Consider the following 20,932-nt stretch of genomic DNA (forward strand, 5'->3'; position numbering starts at 1 on the left):
TTCAGTTTATGTTGAGTGAAATTCACAGCACTCAGCCCCCACCAAAACTCCAAGTGACTTTTCTCAACAATCCTCCATCAGTGATCTCGTTAATTATGAAATCTGGCTCACGGGAACCTTTCTTGGGATATCAGATAGTTGGAGGGGTGGAAGTGCCCACCACTGCCAGGACTGTTTAGCTTTGACACTGCACCAGGCTCCTCAGTCTGTAGCAGGAGAACATTCTGGAATGTAGCTGGTACAAAGTATGACTGCACAGCTGGGGCTGGAGACCCCCTCAGAGGGCACTCAGTCCAATATGATCCCCATTGAGGCTGGGAGCCTGGCATTCTGAGGAGTTGTCAATAAAGCATGTTCTTTCATGTATTCATTTGTGGAATGAGTGAGTTGCTGGCTGGGCCCAGCATTTACTGCCCGTCCCTGGTTGCCCCTTGAGAAGGTGGGGGTGAGCTGCCTTCTTGAACCGCTGTAGTCCATGTGTTGTGGGCTGCCCTTAGGGAGGGAATTCCAGGATTTTAACCCAGTGACACTGAAAGGACAGCGATATATTTCCAAGTCAGGATGGTGAGGGGCTCGGAGGGGAACTTGCAGGGGGTGGTGTTCCCATGTATCTGCTACCCTTGTCCTTTTAGATGGAACTGGTCATGGGTCTGGAAGGTGTATTCTTAGGATCTTTGGTGAATTTCTTCAGACAGCACCAAAGTGAAAGTGAGGGGAGGGAGCCATTTAGGCAAGGGTGGGTGGGTTGGGGGGGTGGGGGGTGGGTGGGTTGTGGGAGTAGTGGGGGGTGGAGGCGCAGTTCTGAGGGGTGGTCTTGTTCAGATACTGTCATGGTATCCTGTAATCCACCTGAACAGATCAGCAATGCCCTGGCTAATCGACACAATGAGAACACAGCACCACTGACAGTATAGCACTCCTTCACTCAGCACCAACTCAATCTGGTGTGAGGTTCACTCTTCACCCATTCAGGGGTGAGACTGGGTCAATCTGAGACAGCAGGAGAGAAATTCCACCCAAACATCCTTTTCACACAACAAGACCCAGGATGGACTGCTGACACAGAAGCCGGCTTGTTGGGGGGGGGATCTGTTACCACGGCGATGGGGTTTGAATGGGATGTTCAAGGGTAATGGAAAGCTGATGGATATTTGGAAGGAGAGGGGCGAAGGTCCGCGGTGTTGATCCATTGAAGGTGCCAGAGGTTTGTTTGGAGAATGGAGTCACTAATAGAGAAGAGGAGGTTGTGCAAATACTCACCTATCTAACTGTCCCTTCATAATGAGGTTGGGAGTGGTCCCAGTAAGTGTGGCAGTTCCCCCGATGCTCGCTGCATAGCAAACACTCAGGCTCATCCCCTTTGAGAGGTTCAGGTGTTTCTCCAATTGTATCTTTCTCTCCTCCTCCTCCAGGATGGCCTTGTCTTCTGCTACAGGAACCCCTCCATTACCTTCAAAACAACCACAGACAGAATTCCACCTTTACCCAGAACTGAATCACTAAATCATTTATTGAACTGCTTCTGGACAATCTGAGTCTGAAACCCTCCCAGGACAGGGACAGCACGGGGTTAGATACAGAGTAAAGCTCCCTCAACGCTGTCCCCTATCAAGCACTCCCAGGACAGGGACAGCATGGGGTTAGATACAGAGTAAAGCTCTCTCTACACTATCCCCATCAAACACTCCCAGGACAGGGACAGCACGGGGTTAGATACAGAGTAAAGCTCCCTCAACGCTGTCCCCTATCAAGCACTCCCAGGACAGGGACAGCATGGGGTTAGATACAGAGTAAAGCTCTCTCTACACTATCCCCATCAAACACTCCCAGGACAGGGACAGCACGGGGTTAGATACAGAGTAAAGCTCTCTCTACACTGTCCCCATCAAACACTCCCAGGGACAGGGTCAGCACGGGGTTAGATACAGAGTAAAGCTCTCTCTACACTGTCCCCATCAAACACTCCCAGGACAGGGACAGCACGGGGTTAGATACAGAGTAAAGCTCCCTCTACACTGTCCCCATCAAATACTCCCAGGACAGGGACAGCACGGGGTTAGATACAGAGTAAAGCTCCCTCTACACTGTCCCCATCAAACCCTCCCAGGGACAGGGTCAGCACGGGGTTAGATACAGAGTAAAGCTCCCTCTACACTGTCCCCATCAAACACTCCCAGGACAGGGACAGCACGGGGTTAGATACAGAGTAAAGCTCCCTCTACACTGTCCCCATCAAATACTCCCTGGACCAGGACAGCACGGGGTTAGATACAGAGTAAAGCTCCCTCTACACTGTCCCCATCAAACCCTCCCAGGACAGGGACAGCACCGGTTTGTCTGTCGTTTGTTGTTGTTGAAGGTGAAGTGGGTCCACTAGCTTGACGATACTGTCCTCAGTAATGAGGAGGAAAACGACAACAAACTGCCATTCGTCGATGTCAGAGTAGAGTGAACAGCCAATGGGGAACTTCAAACCAGCATCTACAGGAAAACAACACCCATATGGACCAAATACTGAACTACAGAAGCAAGCATCCCAACATACACAAACGAAGCTGCACTAGAACATTATTTCAACGAGACGCCACACACTGCAGCACAGAGGAACTATGCAGAGCAGAGGGATATCTCCTATACCGTGTATTCAAAAAGAATAGGTACCCAATGAACACAGTCCGCCGATTTCTCAGCAATAAACCCAAACAAACAGACAAAACACATCCAGAAACCCTGGCTACTCTCCCCTACATCAAAGACATCTCGGAAACGACTGCCAGACTACTCAGACCCCATGGCAACATGGTAGCCCACATACCCACAAACAGACTAAAACAGCAGCTAATGAACTTGTAAGACCATATACAGACAACAAGTGAAACTAATGTCATTTGCAAAATACCGTGCAAGGACTGTAACAAACACTACATTGGACAAACAGGCAGGGAATTAGCCTCCAGGATACATGAACATCAACTAGCCACAAAGAGACATGACCCTCTCTCACTAGTATCCTCATATACAAATAAGGAAGGATACCACTTCGACTGGGACAACACATCCATCCTAGAACAAGCCAAACAGAGACACACACGAGAATTCCGAGAGGCGTGGCATTCCAACTGGAACTCTGTCAACAGACGCATTGACTTGGATCCCATTTACCACTCCCTGAGAAAAAGAACAAGAAAAGACATTGCCATAGGAAATGACATCACCACCCCAAGGAAACCCAAACATATAAATAGAAAGCAGGAAACACCAGCAGTGCTTCATCTGGAAGCTCACTGAAGATGTTACCTAGTGTGGCGACGAAATGTCTGGAAATAAACGTTCCAGCTCAGTGAGCAAATCTGCATCCAGCCCTTCAGTGTTTATATTTCAGACAATTCACATCCCGTTACCATCAGCTGTATCTCTGACTCTTCGGAACCCTATCCAATCCCTCTACACCTCCATCCGCCATGACCAGGGCCTCCAAGCCCTCTGTTTCTTCCTCTCCCGACGTCCCCAACAGTACCCTTCCACCGACACTCTCATTCGTTTGGCAGAACTGGTCCTCACCCTTAACAATTTCTCCTTCGAATCCTCCCACTTCCTCCAGACCAAAGGGGTAGCCATGGGCACCCATATGGGCCCCAGCTATGCCTGGCTCTTTGTTGGCTACGTAGAACAGTCCGTCTTCCGTAGTTACACCGGCACCACTCCCCACGTCTTCCTCTGCTACATTGATGACTGCATTGGCGCCACCTCATGCTCCCGCGAGGAGGTTGAGCAGTTCATCAACTTCACCAACACATTCCACCCTGACCTTAAATTTACCTGGACCATCTCTGACACCTCCCATCCCTTCTAGGACCTCTCCATCTCCATTAATGACAACTGACTTGATACCGACATTTTTTACAAACCCACTGACTCCCACAGCTATCTGGATTATACCTCTTCCCACCCTACCTCCTGCAAAAATGCTATCCTATATTCCCAATTCCTCCGCCTCCGCCATATCTGCTCCCAGGAGGACCAGTTCCACCACAGAACACATCAGATGGCCTCCTTCTTTAGAGACTGCAATTTCCCTTCCCACGTGGTTAAAGATGCCCTCCAACACACCTCGTCCACATCCTGCACCTCCGCCCTCAGACCCCACACCTCCAACCGTAACAAGGACAGAACGCCCCTGGTGCTCACCTTCCACCCTACCAACCTTCGCATAAACCAAATCATCTGCCGACATTTCCGCCACCTCCAAACGGACCCCACCACCAGGGATATATTTCCCTCACCACCCCTTTCTGCCTTCTGCAAAGACCGTTCCCTCCGTGACTACCTGGTCAGGTCCACACCCCCCTACAACCCACCCACCCATCCTGGCACCTTCCCCTGCCACCGCAGGAATTGCAAAACCTGCACCCACACCTCCTCCCTCACCTCCATCCAAGGCCCTAAAGGAGCCTTCCACATCCATCAAAGTTTTACCTGCACATCCACCAATATCATTTATTGTATCCGTTGCTCCCGATGTGGTCTCCTCTACATTGGGGAGACTGGGACCCTCCTAGCAGAGCGCTTTAGGGAACATCTCCGGGACATCCGCACCAATCAACCACACCGCCCCATGGCCCAACATTTCAACTCCCCCTCCCACTCTGCCGAGGACATGGAGGTCCTGGGCCTCCTTCACCGCCGCTCCCTCACCACCCGACGCCTGGAGGAAGAACACTTCCGCCTCGGAACACTTCAACCCCAGGGCATCAATGTGGACTTCAACAGTTTCCTCATTTCTCCTTCCCCCACCTCACCCTAGTTCCAACCTTCCAGCTCAGCACTGTCCCCATGACTTGTCCTACCTGCATATCTTCTTTTCCACCTATCCACTCCACCCTCCTCCCTGACCTCTCACCGTCATCCCCTCCCCCACTCACCTATTGTACTCTATGCTACTTTCTCCCCACCCCACCCTCCTCTCACTTATCTCTCCATGCTTCAGGCTCACTGCCTTTATTCCTGATGAAGGGCTTTTGCCCGAAACGTCGATTTTACTGCCTGAACTGCTGTGCTCTTCCAGCACCACTAATCCAGAATCTGGTTTCCAGCATCTGCAGTCATTGTTTTTACCCTCTTCAGAAATCTTCCTATTCTCTCTCTTCTCTTGTACATTTCCGGTTTCCTTTCCAAACCCTACTCCCCAGACATGCCCTGTGGGGTGTGAGCTCCACATTCTAACCACACTCTGCAGAAACACTGTTGTTTGTGAAAGTCTTGTACTTGTGTCCTCTTGTTTTCAGTTCGCTAACAAGTGGAAACATTTCCCTGACGCCCAACTTTATCAAACTCATTCATAACTCTCAATCAATCTCTGAAGTGTGTCTTTTCTAAAGATGTAAATTCCAAACTGCTCAATCTTCTCTGAAAACTGCTATCTCTCAAAGGCTGGTTTCTTCCTTGTAAATCCTTTATTGTAGCTTGCCCTCTCATTCGGAGACCTACAGCAGAGCTGTGTGCATAAACTGGCACAAGTGGCACCTAACATCATAATGTTCTGAATTTCCTGTCTCATGGTGCTTTGTGAGCATTATGAATACGGAGAACAGAAGCAATTATTTCAAAGCCGATTAAGCTCACATTTCTCAGCCACGCCATTCATGTCGGATTTGGAATGATCGATTTGCTTGATGGTCTCCAATTCCATTTTGGTGCTGTCAGGTTTCTCAGGTAGCATCTCAAAGGCATGGGAATTAATGATGACTTTATCTTCAGTCTGCACTGTGCCCTTCCCCTGCAGTTTCAGCTCCATGTGTTCTATGTCATCATCATGCTCCAAGTTGTTGCTTTCTGCTTTGTGGAGCTGGTCCAGCACGGCCTGGGCGATGGGAACCATCATGGCGGTGGTTGCTGTGTTACTGATCCACATCGACAGGAAGGCTGTCACACCCATGAACCCCATCATTAACCTGGAAAGGAACAGGCCACAATAACACAAACTGCTTCAAGGAATCTGATTCAAGAAGCTAGAGAGACACAATCATCGCTAAGAAACCGAACTGGGTATGGGGTTGGAAATCTTGCTGCCACCACTTGCTCTATCCTTCCCCCGGCCCCTAGTGCTGACCGTTGACTGAGGGGATCTTACAGAGATGGTTTCACTCCAACAATGAGCAGCACCCTCAGGGCGATCCGTTTGTGAAGATTCCAGTGTTCCACTGCTACTGCCACCATCAATCCCCCAACAAGCAGCATGTTCGTGTCCTTCAGGTACTGCACACACACCTGGAAAAGAAACCACAGAGCAGTACAGTGTGTGTGAGTGTGAGTGTGAGTGTGAGTGTGAGTGTGAGTGTGAGTGTGAGTGTGTGTCTGACAATTTATCCCTAACACTGATCATTTACGCCAGCTCTAACCATTAGTCCCAACACTGACCATTTACACACGAGGTACCGTCCACTCACTCCAAGATCTGACCATTTATCCCCAGATCTGACTATTTAGCCCCACCGCTGACCATTTGCCCCAGATATGACCATTCACCTCCAACTCTGGCCATTTACGCCAATTCTGACCATTTACCACCAGATTTGACCATTTAGCCCCAGATCTAACCACTTAGCCCCAGACCTGACTATTTACCCCAGACCTGACCATTTACCCAAGATCTGACCACTTACCCCCAACTCTGACCAATTAGACAATAGACAATAGACAATAGGTGCAGGAGTAGGCCATTCTGCCATTCGAGCCTGCATCACCATTCAATATGATCATGGCTGATCATCCTTAATCAGTATCCTGTTCCTGCCTTATCTCCATAACCCTTGATTCCACTATCTTTGAGAGCTCTATCCAACTCTTTCTTAAATGAACCCAGAGACTGGGCCTCCACTTCCCTCTGGGGCAGAGCATTCCACACAGCAACAACCACTTTCTGGGTGAAGAAGTTTCTCCTCATCTCTGTCCTAAATGGTCTACCCCGTATTTTTAAGCTGTGTCCTCTGGTTCGGCACTCACCCATCAGCTGAAACATGTTTCCTGCCTCCAGAGTGTCCAATCCTTTAATAATCTTATACGTCTCAATCAGATCCCCTCTCAGTCTTCTAAACTCAAGGGTATACAAGCCCAGTCGCTCCATCTTTCAGTGTAAGGTAATCCCGCCATTCCAGGAATTGACCTCGTGAACCTACGCTGCACTCCCTCAATAGCCAGAATGTCCTTCCTCAAATTTGGAGACCAGAACTGCACACAGTACTCCAGGTGTGGTCTCACCAGGGCCCTGTACAACTGCAGAAGAACCTCTTTGCTTCTATACTCTTGTTATGAAGGCCAGCATGCTATTAGCCTTCTTCATTACCTGCTGTACCTGCATGCTTACCTTCATTGACTGGTGTACAAGAACACCCAGATCTCTCTGTACTGCCCCTTTACCTAAATTGATTCCATTTAGGTAGTAATCTGCCTTCCTGTTCTTGCCACCAAAGTGGATAACCATACCTTATCCACATTAAACTGCATCTGCCATGCATCTGACCACTCACCTAACTTGTCCAGGTCACCCTGTAATCTCCTAATATCCTCCTCACATTTCACCCTGCCACCCAGCTTAGTATCATCAGCAAATTTGCTAATGTTATTACTAATACCATCTTCTATATCATTAACATATATTGTAAAAAGCTGCAGCCCCAGCACTGATCCCTGCGGTACCCCACTGGTCACTGCCTGCCATTCCGAAATGGAGCCATTTATCACTACTCTCTGTTTCCTATCAGCCAACCAACTTTCAATCCAAGTTAGTACTTTGCCCCCAATACTATGCACCCTAATTTTGCTCACTAACCTCCTATGTGGGACTTTATCAAAAGCTTTCTGAAAGTTCAGGTACACTACATCTACTGGATCTCCCGCGTCCATCTTCAGAGTTACATCCTCAAAAAATTCCAGAAGATTAGTCAAGCATGATTTCTCTTTCATAAATCCATGCTGACTCTGGCCTATCCTGTTACTACTATGCAGATGTGTCGTAATTTCATCCTTTATAATAGATTCCAGCATCTTTCCTACCACTGAGGTCAGACTAACTGGTCTATAATTTCCTGCTTTCTCTCTTGCCCCTTTCTTAAAACGTGGTATAACATTAGCCACCCTCCAATCCGCAGGAACTGATCCCGAATCTACCAAACTCTGGAAAATAATCACCAACGCATCCATGATTTCTCGAGCCACCTCCTTCAGTACCCTGGGATGTAGACCATCAGGCCCCAGGGACTTATCAACATTCAGACCTAACAGTCTCTCCAACACCAAATCCTGGCAAATATAAATTCCCTTAAGTTCAGGTCCTTCAGCCACTGTTACCTCAGGGAGATTGCTTGTGTCTTCCCCAGTGAACTCAGATCTGAAGTACCAATTCAATTCTTCTGCCATTTCTTTGTTCCCCGTAACATATTCCCCTGTTTCTGTCTTCAAGGGCCCAATTTTAGTCTTAACCATTTTTTTGCCTTTCACGTACCTAAAAAAACTTTTACTATCCTCCTTTATATTTTTGGCCAGTTTACCTTCGCACCTCATTTTTTTCTCTGCGTATTCCCTTTTTAGTAATCCTCTGTTGTTCTTTAAAAGCTTCCCAGTCCTCTGTTTCCCCACTTATCTTTGCTATTTTATACTTTTTCTCTTTTAACTTTATATGTTTCTTAACTTCCCTCGTCAGCCACGGCCACCCATGCCTCCTCCTAGGATCTTTCTTCTTTTTTGGAATGAACTGATACTGCATCTTCTGCATCATACACAGAAATATCCACCATTATTCCTCCACTGTCATCCCTGCTAAGGTATTGCACCATTGAACTTTGGCCAGCTCCTCCCTCATAGCTCCATAGTTCCCTTTATTCAATAGAAATATTGTCACTTCCGATTGTACCCTCTCCTTCTCAGATTGCAGATTGAAGCTTATTGTATTATGGTCACTACTTCCCAATGGCTCCTTCACTTCGAGGTCCCTGACCAATTCTGGTTCGTTGCACAATACCAGATCCAGAATTGCCTTCTCCCTGGTCGGTTCCAGCACCAGCTGTTCTAAGAATCCATCTCTGAGGGACTCCACAAAGTCTCTTTCTTGAAGTCCAATATCACCCTGGTTCTCCCAGTCTACCTGCATGTTGAAATCCCCCATAACAACTGTAGTTACATCGTTGCGACAGGCCAATTTCAGCTCCTGATTCAACTTACATCCGACATCCAGACTACTGTTTGGGGGCCTGTAGATAATTCCCATTAGGGTCTTTTTACCCTTAGAATTTCTCAGCCCTATCCATACGGACTCTCCATCCCCTGATTCTAGGTCCCCCCGCGCAAGGGACTGAATATCATCCCTTACCAACATGGCCACCCCACCCCCTCGGCCCGTCAGTCTGTCCTTACGATAGCACGTGTAGCCTTGAATATTCATTTCCCAGGCCCTGTCCACTTGAAGCCACGTCTCAGTTATCCCCACAATATCGTATCTGCCAATTTCCAAAAGAGCCTCAAGCTCATCCATCTTATGTCTAATGCTTTGTGCATTCATGTATAGTATTTTTAATTTGTTACTGCCCTCACCCTTCCCATCAACTCCTATTTCGCTCAACCTTATAGCATGATCCCTTTCTGAGTTTTCTGCCTCATTGATACAGTTTTCTTTCTTGACTTCCCTTGTTCTAACTTTCCCTCCAATTTCCTTCTTAAACATCCAGTTTGTCCCCTTCCCCCGCTACTTAGTTTAAATGTAGCTGTGTTGCACTAGCAAACCTGCCTGCCAGAATGCTGGTCCCTAACCTATTAAGGTGCAAACCGTCCCTCTTGTATAACTTATGCTTACCACAAAACATACCCCAGTGATCCAAGAATTTAAATCCTTGCTTCCTGCACCAGTTCCCCAACCACACATTCAAATTTATTATCTCCGTTTCTGGCCACACCAGCCCGAGGAACTGGAAGCAAACTGGAGATAACCACCCTGGACGTCCTGCTTTTCAGCCTTCTTCCGAATTCTCCGAAGTCCCGCTGTAGTATGTTCCTCCTCTTCTTCCCGAGATCATTTGTGTCGACATGTACCACCACCTCTGGCTCTTCACCCTCGTCCTTGAGGATTTCCTGCACTCTGACTGTGATGTCTTTAACCCTGGCACCAGGAAGGCAACACACCATCCTTAAGTCCCGTCTGCTGCCACAAAAACCCCGGTCAGTTCCTCTCACGATGGAGTCCCCTATTACCACAGCTCTGTGTGATGTCCGACTCTTCTGCTCTGCCTCCACACCAGCCTTTGATTGACAGACCTGGCCGCCTCGCGGACTGGCAGTGTCATCTGTTTCTACTGTTTCCAAAAGATCCAACTTGTTCCTGACAGGTACTTCCCCCGGGGTCTCTTGCACCTGTCTCCTCTCTGCCTTCCTCATCGTCTGCTCTCTTCTGCTCTTTTCTGCTACGATTGGTGTAATAACCTCGCTGAAGGTCTTGTCCAGAAAGATCTCGTTCTCTCAGATGAGCCTAAGCCCTCGAGTTCTTTCATAGTGCTGCAATATGCTTTGGCAGTAGCTAAACGTGCACACACTTTCCACACTTATACGAGCCAGACACACCAGAGTCGTTGACCTCCCACATCCAAGCTCTGACCATTTTCCCCAGGATCTGACCATTTACCTCCAATTCTGACCATTTACCCCAACTCTGACCATTTACCCAACTTTGACTATTTAGCCCAAGCTCTGACCATTTTCCCCAAGATCTGACCATTTACCCCCAGCACTGACCACTTTCCCCAATTCTGACTACTTACCCCAATTCTGACTATTTACCCCAACTCTGACCATTTACCCCCAAAATCTGACCACTTTCCCCAATTCTGACCACTTACATCAATTCTGACCATTTACCCCAACTCTGACCATTTTCCTCAAGATCTGACCACTTACCCCCAGCACTCACCACTTACCCCAATTCTGACCATTTACCCCAATTCTGACCATTTATCCCAATTCTGACCATTTTCCCCAAGAGCTGACCATTTACCCCCAGCACAGATCACTTTCCCCATTCTGACCATTTACCCCAACTCTGACCATTTACCCCCAACTTTGACTATTTAGCCCAAGCTCTGACCATTTTCCCCAAGATCTGACCATTTTCCCCCAGCACTGACCACTTTCCCCCAGCACTGACCACTTACCCCAATTCTGACCATTTACCCCACCTCATGACTATTTACCCCCAGCAATGAGCACTTTCTCCAATTCTGACCTTTTACCCCAACTCTGACCATTTTCCCCAAGATCTGACCATTTACCCCCAGCACTGTCCACTTACCCCAATTCTGACCATTTACCCCAACTCTTGACTATTTACCCCCAGCAATGAGCACTTTCTCCAATTCTGACCTTTTACCCCAACTCTGACCATTTACCCCAAGATCTGACTACTTTCTCCAATTCTGACCATTTACCCCAACTCTGACCATTTTCCCCAACATCTGACCATTTACCCCCAGCACTGACCACTTACCCCAATTCTGACCATTTACCCCAACTCTGACCATTTACCCCCAACTTTGACTATTTAGCCCAAGCTCTGACCATTTTCCCCAAGATCTGACCATTTACCCCCAGCACTGACCACTTTCCCCAATTCTGACTATTTACCTCAACTCTGACCATTTACCCCCAAGATCTGACCACTTTCCCCAATTCTGACCACTTACCCCAATTCTGAGCATTTAACTCAACTCTGACCATTTTCCCCCAGCACTGACCACTTTCCCCCAGCACTGACCACTTACCCCAATTCTGACCATTTACCCCAACTCTTGACTATTTACCCCCAGCAATGAGCACTTTCTCCAATTCTGACCATTTACCCCAACTCTGACCATTTACCCCAAGATCTGACTACTTTCCCCAATTCTGACCACTTTCCCCAATTCTGACCATTTACCCCAACTCTGACCATTTACCCCCAACTTTGACTATTTAGCCCAAGCTCTGACCATTTTCCCCAAGATCTCACCATTTACCCCCAGCACTGACCACTTACCCCAATTCTGACCATTTACCCCAATTCTGACCATTTAACCCAACTCTGACCATTTACCCCAAGATCTGACCATTTACCCTCAGCTCTGTATTTCCCATGTTTTCCATCCTGTTTATAAACAAATAAAACTGTTTCCCGAATCTGGGCAACGTACCTCTGATGACTCCATGATTCTGAACATTGGGAAAAGTAGCACAGGAATGAGTGCAGTGACAGCCAATGGGAGTGCTTCAGTGCACCAATATATGGCCATGAGAATGATTGTGTAACCACAGCCAGCCTCCTAAAACAAACAAATGAGAAGCGCTTACCTTAAATTGCTACTTCCAACATTCAAAAATTCCACAATATTGCTAAAAACTATTACATATCAAAAGAGCGAAAATGATATGCCATTTGATATGATCTGCCAGTCTTTGGGAGGTATGACCAACATACCTGGCATCACACTGGCACTGAAACTCACATACTTGCGTGACAGGCAGAATGTCCATTTGAGTTGATGGCATGGTCCTGACGATGGTGAATTCTGCTCATGTTGCTGTTTGAATCAGCTATCCTCAACTTTTCACAACAGGTAAGGTTGGAATTAACCTGCCACCTGGTTTAATGTTTAAACAGTTAACTGCCAATCATCATGAACTGGTGCATTTGCCTTGGTAATGTCTCTACCAATCAGAATCCTCTTGCCCAGTAATCAGCACTTTTCACTCACACAGTATGAATGTTGATTTTCCAACATAAGTTGGTATTCTTGTGAACTGTCCTCAGGAATGCAAGATGAGAAGTTTTGAACAAGATTCACAATGCTCATGTATTGTACGAGCAACTGACTCATTCTATGATGTTCTATTTATACAGTAAACAAAACTCCCTGAAGGAGTCGCCTCCGCATTTGCTGAGGTTAGTGGATGGAGAGAACAAGGAGTCTATCCATGAGAGGCCTAGGGGTAGCACGGTGGCTCAGTAGTTAGCACTGCTGCCTCACGATGCTAGGGACCTGGGTTCGATTCCAGCCTCAGGTGACTGTGTGGAGTTTGTACATTCTCTCTATGTCTGTGTAGGCTTCCTCCAGATGCTCTGGTTTAGTTCCACAGCTTACAGATGTGCAGGTTTGGTGGACGGGCCGTGCTAAATTGCCCATACTGTCCAGGAGTGTGCAGGCGAGGTGGGTTAGCCATGGGGAATGCAGGGTTACAAGGACAGGGGGGGGGGGGGGGGGAAGGGGGTGGGTCTTGGTGGGATGTTCTTCAAAAGGTCAGAGTGAACTCGATGGGTCGAATGGCCTGCTTCCATGCTGTAGGGGTTCTATGATTCTTCTATGAGTGTGTAATGGGTGTGCAGTGAGACCAAAGCAGAGCAGCTTGGTTATACAGGGGGCTGTGCCTTGTCTTCAACGTGTTCAGCAAGAACTATTCAAACGTAGAGCAGGCTGGCCTCTGTAATAACCACAGCATCGTCCACAAGTATTAGCACTCATCAGCTACATCCAAAATGATCCATTTTACAGAAATCTCCAGAACAGGAGGCCATTCAGCCCCTGCAGCCTGTGTTGTAAGGAGTTACCCATTCCACATACTCACTCATTCCCCACTGATCTCCAAACACCTTCCTCTTCAGGCATTTATCCAGTGCGTGTGTTTGACAGTTCTTGTTGATTCAGCTCCTACACATACAGTGCAGACAGAACACTCCTGATCCCAGTGACTCACTGCCTCATTCCCTCCACACAAACCCAGAACTCCCTGATTCCAGGAAACACTCTGCTGTCCCTCCCCTGACCCCATTCCTGGATCCTGCTGCGAAATTTCTTTAATCTGTTTTCCCGAAATTATTGATCCTCTGACAATAGAAACAGTTTCTCCACATTTACTTGATTTAAACTGCTTGTGCTTTAGAATGCTGTGATTAAAAAAACTCCCTGCTCTGTCCCAGCTCCTGCAGCCTCTCCACATTTACTGAGGACCCTCAACCCTTGACCCATCGCCTACATCTCCTCCGCGCCCTCTCGGAGACTGTGACAATCTTCCAAAGGTACAGGCACTATAATCTCCAACTGAGATCTGACCAGGATTTGTAAAGGTTTAACATTACTTCCATGTTTTTAATCTCTAATCCTCTTAATCTTTAATACACTGTGTAACTGGTCAGAGAATCACAGAGCTCGTGTGGCACGGAACACAACCATTTAATTTATTGTACCTGCCAGAGTTCTATTACTCAGTGTCTAGTAGAGTGGTGCTGGAAAAGCACAGCCAGACAGGCAGCATCTGAGGAGCAGGAAAATCAGGCAAAAGCCTTTCATCAGGACTGAAGGTAGGGAGCCTCCAGGGTGAAGGGATAAATGGGAGGGGGGTGGGGCTGGGGAGAAGGTAGCAGTGCCAATCTCCTGTCTGTTCTCCTGTGCACTGTGTTTTAATCAAATACCCCTTCTGAATCCTCAATCGAACCTGCCTCCCCTATATTTCCAGGCAGTGCATTCCAGACCCTGAATAAATCTTCCTTTCTCACTTCACCCTTGCTCCAATTGCACATCGTTTTAAATCCAAGTGCCTTTGTTCTTTACCTTTTTCACATGGGGTAACAGCTTCTCCCCATCTACTCTGCTCTTTTCTATAATTTGTCTCTGAACAAGCCACCAGTCTCTCTGTTCAAGCATCCCTTTCATATCTGGTGGCTGAGATAAATCAGCTGAGAATGAGAGATTTTGCCCTGAGTAATGTACAGAGGAGCAAGGGATGGCTTATTCCTGGTCCTGTTTTTTATGTTCGAAGTCAACGCTGATTCAGCTGAAAAACGTAGTGAGTGGTGCACCAGTTTTTTGATGAGGCAGAGGGCAACCAGTCACAGAGATGTACAGTCCACCTCATCCATGCCGACTAGATATCCCAACCTAATCCAGTCCCATTTGCCAGCATTTAGCCCATATCCCTCCAAACCTTTCCTATTCATATACTCATCCAGGTGCCTTTTAAATGCTTAAAAATGTGTTGCTGGAAAAGCGCAGCAGGTCAGGCAGCATCAAAGGAGCAGGAGAATCAATGTTTCGGGCATAAGCCCTTCTTCAGGAGCTCTTCCCGAAACATTGATTCTCCTGTTCCTTTGATGCTGCCTGACCTGCTGCGCTTTTCCAGCAACACATTTTTAAGCTCCGATCTCCAGCATCTGCAGTCCTCACTTTCTCCTAGCCTTTTAAATGCTGTCATTTAAGAAGGGTTACACCTGAAACGTTGGCTTCTCCACCTCCTGATGCTGCCTGTCTTGCTGTGCTGCTCCAGCCTTCTGCATGTCTACCACAGATTCCAGCAGCTGCAGTATTTTTGTCTCCACCATTTCCTCTGGCAGCTCATTCCATCCACGCACCGCCCTGTCCGTGAAAATGTTGCCCCTGAGGTCTCACCCTAAACCTATGCCCTCTAGTTTTGGACTCGCCCACCCCAAGGAAAAGACTTTGAATACTCACCCTATCAAACCCCCTCATAATTTTGTAAACATCTATAAGGTCACCCCTCAGCCTCCGACACTCCAGAGAAAACAGCCCCAGCCTGTTCAGCCTCTCCCTGTAGCTCAAACCCTCCAACCCTGGCAACATCCTTGTAAATCCTTTCTGAACCCTTTCACGTTTTACAACATCCTCCCTACCTATCAGAGGGAGAGCAGAATTCAGTTGCTGTAGTGTATTTGGATCACACAACATTTGAGGGACACACGGGATTTGGGATATATGTCACCTTAGATTGGGAATGGCTGGGATTGAGAGACAGCAATTATGTTCCTGTCAAAGGCTCTGGCTAATTAGGTTCCACACAGGATCAGAACTGAGATCTCAATTAGTCAACATCTGTGTAAGGGACTTACATCGGGGGCCAAGAGGACTCTACCCAGATTTGTGAATGATACATAGTTCAACAGGAAATTAAATTGTAAGGGAAGTGTAAAAATGTTCCTATTACACACATATACACATACAGAGGTGCATTTTATCCTGCGTGTATGCAGGATAAGTGAGTGAGTAATAAATGGGATACAGAACCATCTCAATTATCTAAACAAGATAGGCGGGGAATATTTTGCTTGGATAACTGAGAGTTCAGATAATGGATAGCTTATTTACAGAACCTTGAGATCTTGTTTGGATAATTCGAAATTCGGATAATTGATGTTTCGGATAATCGAGGTTGTACTGTATAATGTGTTATGACTTTGGGAGGAAAAATACAGACAGAGAATTTGTTTCAGTTGAGGAGAAGGTGTTGACATTGAGAGTGACTGGAAGGAAGCTGCCATTCTCTCCTAGTCCAGGCCGGTATTGTAACACTGCCAACATCTCAAAATACTTGATTGTCCAATGGTCTCAAATGGTGCTGCAGGAATACAACTTCTTTATTCCAGCGTGACTGCGATCAATGGACTGACAGTAAAACACTGAACTCGATGTATCCTGTACCCTCAGCATCACCGTCTCAATAGTGAACAGGGACATACATTCAACACGGACCCTAGCGGCAAAGTACATAACACAAAATCGATTGTTTAATATTGTCTGAACAAAATGGTTCGTACTTTCCTTAAAATGTTGAGAAAGAGCTGAAATAACTCCCTGTTCTGGTGCAGGCATCTGACAGTAACACACTGTCCCCTGTCCCCTGTCCCCTGTCCCATTGCTCACAGAGTGAGTGACAGGGAGTCAGTGAAAGGTCAGTGTCCCATTGCAGCAATAAGGCACCAGGGTGAGTCTTCACTGATTACAGAGAGCTCCCAGTCTCAGTAGCAGAATGCGGATATGCAGATCCTGCCTTAGTTACACAATGTGAGAAATAGCAGAAAAAATTAATGCTTTACTTTTGGCAGGCAAGTCAAGCTTTATCACTAAATAGATACGACCAGGTCTGAAAGTCCACAAAACTGGTTTATCTTCCGACTGATAAATACCAGAGTAACTGGCAAAAGTACTGCCCAAAGTAACGTGTCATTAAAATGGTCAACACAACAGAGAGGGTCATGAATATTCACAACAGTCAATCAATTATCAGGTATACGCAGTTATCAACTTCACATTACCCCCCATCAAACACTCCCAGAACAGGGACAGCACGGGGTTAGATAGAGTAAAGCTCCCTCTACACTGCCCCCCATCAAACACTCCCAGGACAGGGACAGCATGGGGTTAGATACAGAGTAAAGCTCCCTCTACACTGCCCCCCATCAAACACTCCCAGGACACGGACAGCATGGGGTTAGATACAGAGTAAAGCTCCATCTACACTGTCCCCCATCAAACACTCCCAGGACAGGGACAGCACGGGGTTAAATTCAGAGTAAAGCTGCCTCTACATTGTCCACATCAAACACTCCCAGGACAGGGACAGCAGGGGGTTAGATACAGAGTAAAGATCTCTCTACACTGTCCCCATCAAACACTCCCAGGACAGGGACAGCACGGGGTTAGATACAGAGTAAAGATCCCTCCACACTGTCCCTCATCAAACACTCCCAGGACAGGGACAGCACGGGGTTAGATACAGAGTAAAGCTCCCTCTACACTGTCCCCATCAAACACTCCCTGGACAGGGACAGCACAGGGTTAGATACAGAGTAAAGCTCCCTCTACACTGTCCCCATCAAACACTCCCAGGACAGGGACAGCACAGGGTTAGATACAGAGTAAAGCTCCATCTACACTGTCCCCATCAAACACACCCAGGACAGGGACAGCATGGGGTTAGACACAGAGTAAAGCTCCATCTACACTGTCCCCCATCAAACACTCCCAGGACATGGAAAGCACGGGGTTAGACAGAGAGTAAAGCTCCCTCTACACTGTCCTCATCAAACACTCCCAGGACAGGGACAACACGGGGTTAGACAGAGAGTAAAGCTCCCTCTACACTGCTCCCCCCATCAAACACTCCCAGGACAGGGACAGCACGGGGTTAGGTACAGAGTAAAGCTCTCTCTACACTGTCCCCATCAAACACTCCCAGGACAGGGACAGCACGGGGTTAGGTACAGAGTAAAGCTCTCTCTACACTGTCCCCATCAAACACTCCCAGGACAGGGACAGCATGGGGTTAGATACAGAGTAAAGCTCCCTCTACACTGTCCCCATCAAACACTCCCAGGACAGGGACAGCATGGGGTTAGATACAGAGTAAAGCTCTCTCGACACTGTCCCCCATCAAACACTCCCAGGACAGGGACAGCACGGGGTTAGATACAGAGTAAAGCTCCCTCTACACTTTCCCCATCAAACACTCCCAGGACAGGGACAGCATGGGGTTATATACAGAGTAAAGCTCTCTCTACACTGTCCCCATCAAACACTCCCAGGACAGGGACAGCACGGGGTTAGGTACAGAGTAAAGCTCCCTCTACACTGTCCCCATCAAACACTCCCAGGACAGGGACAGCATGGGGTTAGATACAGAGTAAAGCTCTCTCGACACTGTCCCCCATCAAACACTCCCAGGACAGGGACAGCACGGGGTTAGATACAGAGTAAAGCTCCCTCCACACTGTCCCTCATCAAACACTCCCAGGACAGGGACAGCACGGGGTTAGACAGAGAGTAAAGCTTCCTCTACACTGTCCCCATCAAACACTCCCAGGACAGGGACAGCACGGGGTTAGGTACAGAGTAAAGCTCCCTCTACACTGTCCCCATCAAACACTCCCAGGACAGGGACAGCATGGGGTTTGATACAGAGTAAAGCTCTCTCTACACTGTCCCCATCAAACACTCCCAGGACAGGGACAGCCCGGGCTAAATACAGACAAATGTTCCCGTCTCTCTTGATTTCTTGTTTTCTCACCTTTCCTCTTTGTTTCTAACACACAGCAACAGTGGTGAGCCTGGCTAATTGAAACCGTTTGGTTGCTTTGGCCGTGATTTTAGAATTTCATCCCTAACCCTCCATCCCTCTCTCCGTCACATTCCTCCTTTCAGTCTGATAGACTGGTCAGATCAGGCAGCATGGAAACAGAGCCCCGATGCAGAACCACCAAGAGCCTGCTCCTGGCTCCTGTGCCTCTGTGTTATACCCAGTTGTGGAGTTCTGTCTCTGCTCCATTATAGGGTCATCGAGATGTCCAGCACAGAAACAGACCTTTCGGTCCAACTCATTCAGATATCTCAACCCAATCTGGACCCACCTGCCAGTACCCGGCCCATATCCCTCCAAACCCTTCCCATTCATATACCCATCCTAATGCCTCTTAAACGCTGTAATTGTACCAGCCTCCACCACTTCCTCTGGCAGCTCATTCCATACACACACCACCCTCAGCGTGAAAAAGTTACCCCTTAGGTCCCTTTTATATCTTTCCCCTCTCACCCTAAACCTATGCCCTCTAGTTCTGGACTCCCCGACCCCAGGGAAAAAACTTTGTCTATTTACCCTATCCATGTCCCTCATCGTTTTGTAAACCTCTATAAGGTCACCCCCTCAGCCTCTGATGCTCCAGGGAAAACAGCCCCAGCCTGTTCAGCCTCTCCCTGTAGCTCAGATCCTCCAACCCTGGCAACATCCTTGTAAATCTTTTCTGAACCCTTTCAAGTTGCAAGTTACAGTTTTGAAATGATGTTATTGAAAATGTGCTGGTGCCAGAACTGAAAGGACTTTGTTGTTTAACCTGGGCGTGGGGCAGGACCAAACCCCCTCCCCCACAACACACATTACAGCCATGTTCCTTCCCCAAGACCCCTGCACCTCCCCTGATTTCACCTCCCTCAGGAGGATCAGTGGGAAGGGGAGGGTGAAGGGGCTGGGGGAGCTGACTCCTTACCTTGGTTGGAATGACCAGAGGCAGCGGTAACAGTAACAGGGGTACCAGGACTATAATCAGCTGGTTTCGGAAAGCCCACACAGTCCTCCAAGCACTGCTGCCCATGACTTCAGGCAAGTTCCTGAACACAATCCTTCCCCAAAACCCGTGTGAACTAAGTCTGAGCAGAGGGCAGGAGCCAGTTTTGTACGGTACTAAATGAATTAAACATTAACCTGCCTGGCTTTATCTCCCTGCGCAGCGTTTCGATCCCTATTGGGGGAGTTGGATTTTATGAAATAATTGGGCAGCTTCTGGTAAATGGTGGTGTCACAATTCTGCGATTGATCTGTGGGAGTGTACGGTCTCCCGTTTCCTGTTGTATTGAAACGACTTTAATCCCTCAGACTGCTTCTGTCCACCTCCCCCCACCCCCCAACCCCCGCCACCCAGGAGGTCACCAATAAAGGGTCTCATTCCCCCTCCCACTCCAAACCTCTCTCACCCAGGACACAGATGGGCATCGACTCGCTGGAAAAAAGGACAGAGGTGTGGCATGTCAGAATTTGACCCATCATTCCTGCACTATGGTCTTCAAACAAGCATAGTTACCCAGAGCCAATCCTTTTGCCCATAGCCCTGCACACTATTTCATCCAAAATAACTATCCAATGCCATGCTGGTGTTGAATGGTGGAGCGGGCTCGAGGGACCGAATGGCCTACTCCTGTTCTTAGTTTGTTCTGGCCTCATGCCTCTATTGATGGCCTGTATGGTAGCTGCCCCCATTATATTTCCCAGAGAATATTTTCCAGAACCTGACTGCTTGCTGTGTGTAGTTTCCTCACATAACCTTTCACTTCTGGGGATTCAAGATAGCAGCAACCCAGTCGGTCTGCTTTGCCGAGCTCTGCACCAGAGCCCAGACAAAGTGAGACATTCACCCTGCCTTCACTGTTTAATTTGTTGCAAACAACTATTTCCCAACCCTTAGAATTATTTAGTACCAGTTCGAAACAGTTTGGTGCAGTTTACAAGATGACTTAAGGGGAAGGGAGCATGGGGATCGCATGAGGCAGGGAACCCCCCCCCCAACCCGCAACAACAGACACACCTA

At 47.9% G+C, this 20,932-nt stretch overlaps 1 protein-coding gene across 2 annotated transcripts in view; it reads right to left on the minus strand.

Moving 5' to 3' along the window:
- The window catches only part of LOC140491625 (solute carrier family 13 member 2-like), a 46,942-nt gene extending 26,974 nt beyond the window's left edge, over nucleotides 1–19,968 (minus strand). Inside the window, exons 1-5 of one of the 2 annotated variants that reach the window (XM_072590079.1) lie at nucleotides 19,838–19,968; nucleotides 12,207–12,335; nucleotides 6,131–6,267; nucleotides 5,623–5,951; nucleotides 1,261–1,450 (exon numbers count right to left, since the gene is read on the minus strand). In XM_072590079.1, the coding sequence (XP_072446180.1) occupies nucleotides 1,261–1,450; nucleotides 5,623–5,951; nucleotides 6,131–6,267; nucleotides 12,207–12,335; nucleotides 19,838–19,942 (890 nt within the window). In that variant the 5' untranslated portion in view covers nucleotides 19,943–19,968. Of the gene's footprint in view, nucleotides 1–1,260; nucleotides 1,451–5,622; nucleotides 5,952–6,130; nucleotides 6,268–12,206; nucleotides 12,336–13,635; nucleotides 14,015–19,837 lie in introns of those variants that run through there. The other variant, XM_072590080.1, reaches the window with a different exon arrangement.
- Between the last annotated feature and the right edge of the window lie 964 nt (nucleotides 19,969–20,932).

Source organism: Chiloscyllium punctatum, chromosome 19, assembly GCF_047496795.1.
Source record: "Chiloscyllium punctatum isolate Juve2018m chromosome 19, sChiPun1.3, whole genome shotgun sequence".
Classification (NCBI taxonomy): domain Eukaryota; kingdom Metazoa; phylum Chordata; class Chondrichthyes; order Orectolobiformes; family Hemiscylliidae; genus Chiloscyllium; species Chiloscyllium punctatum.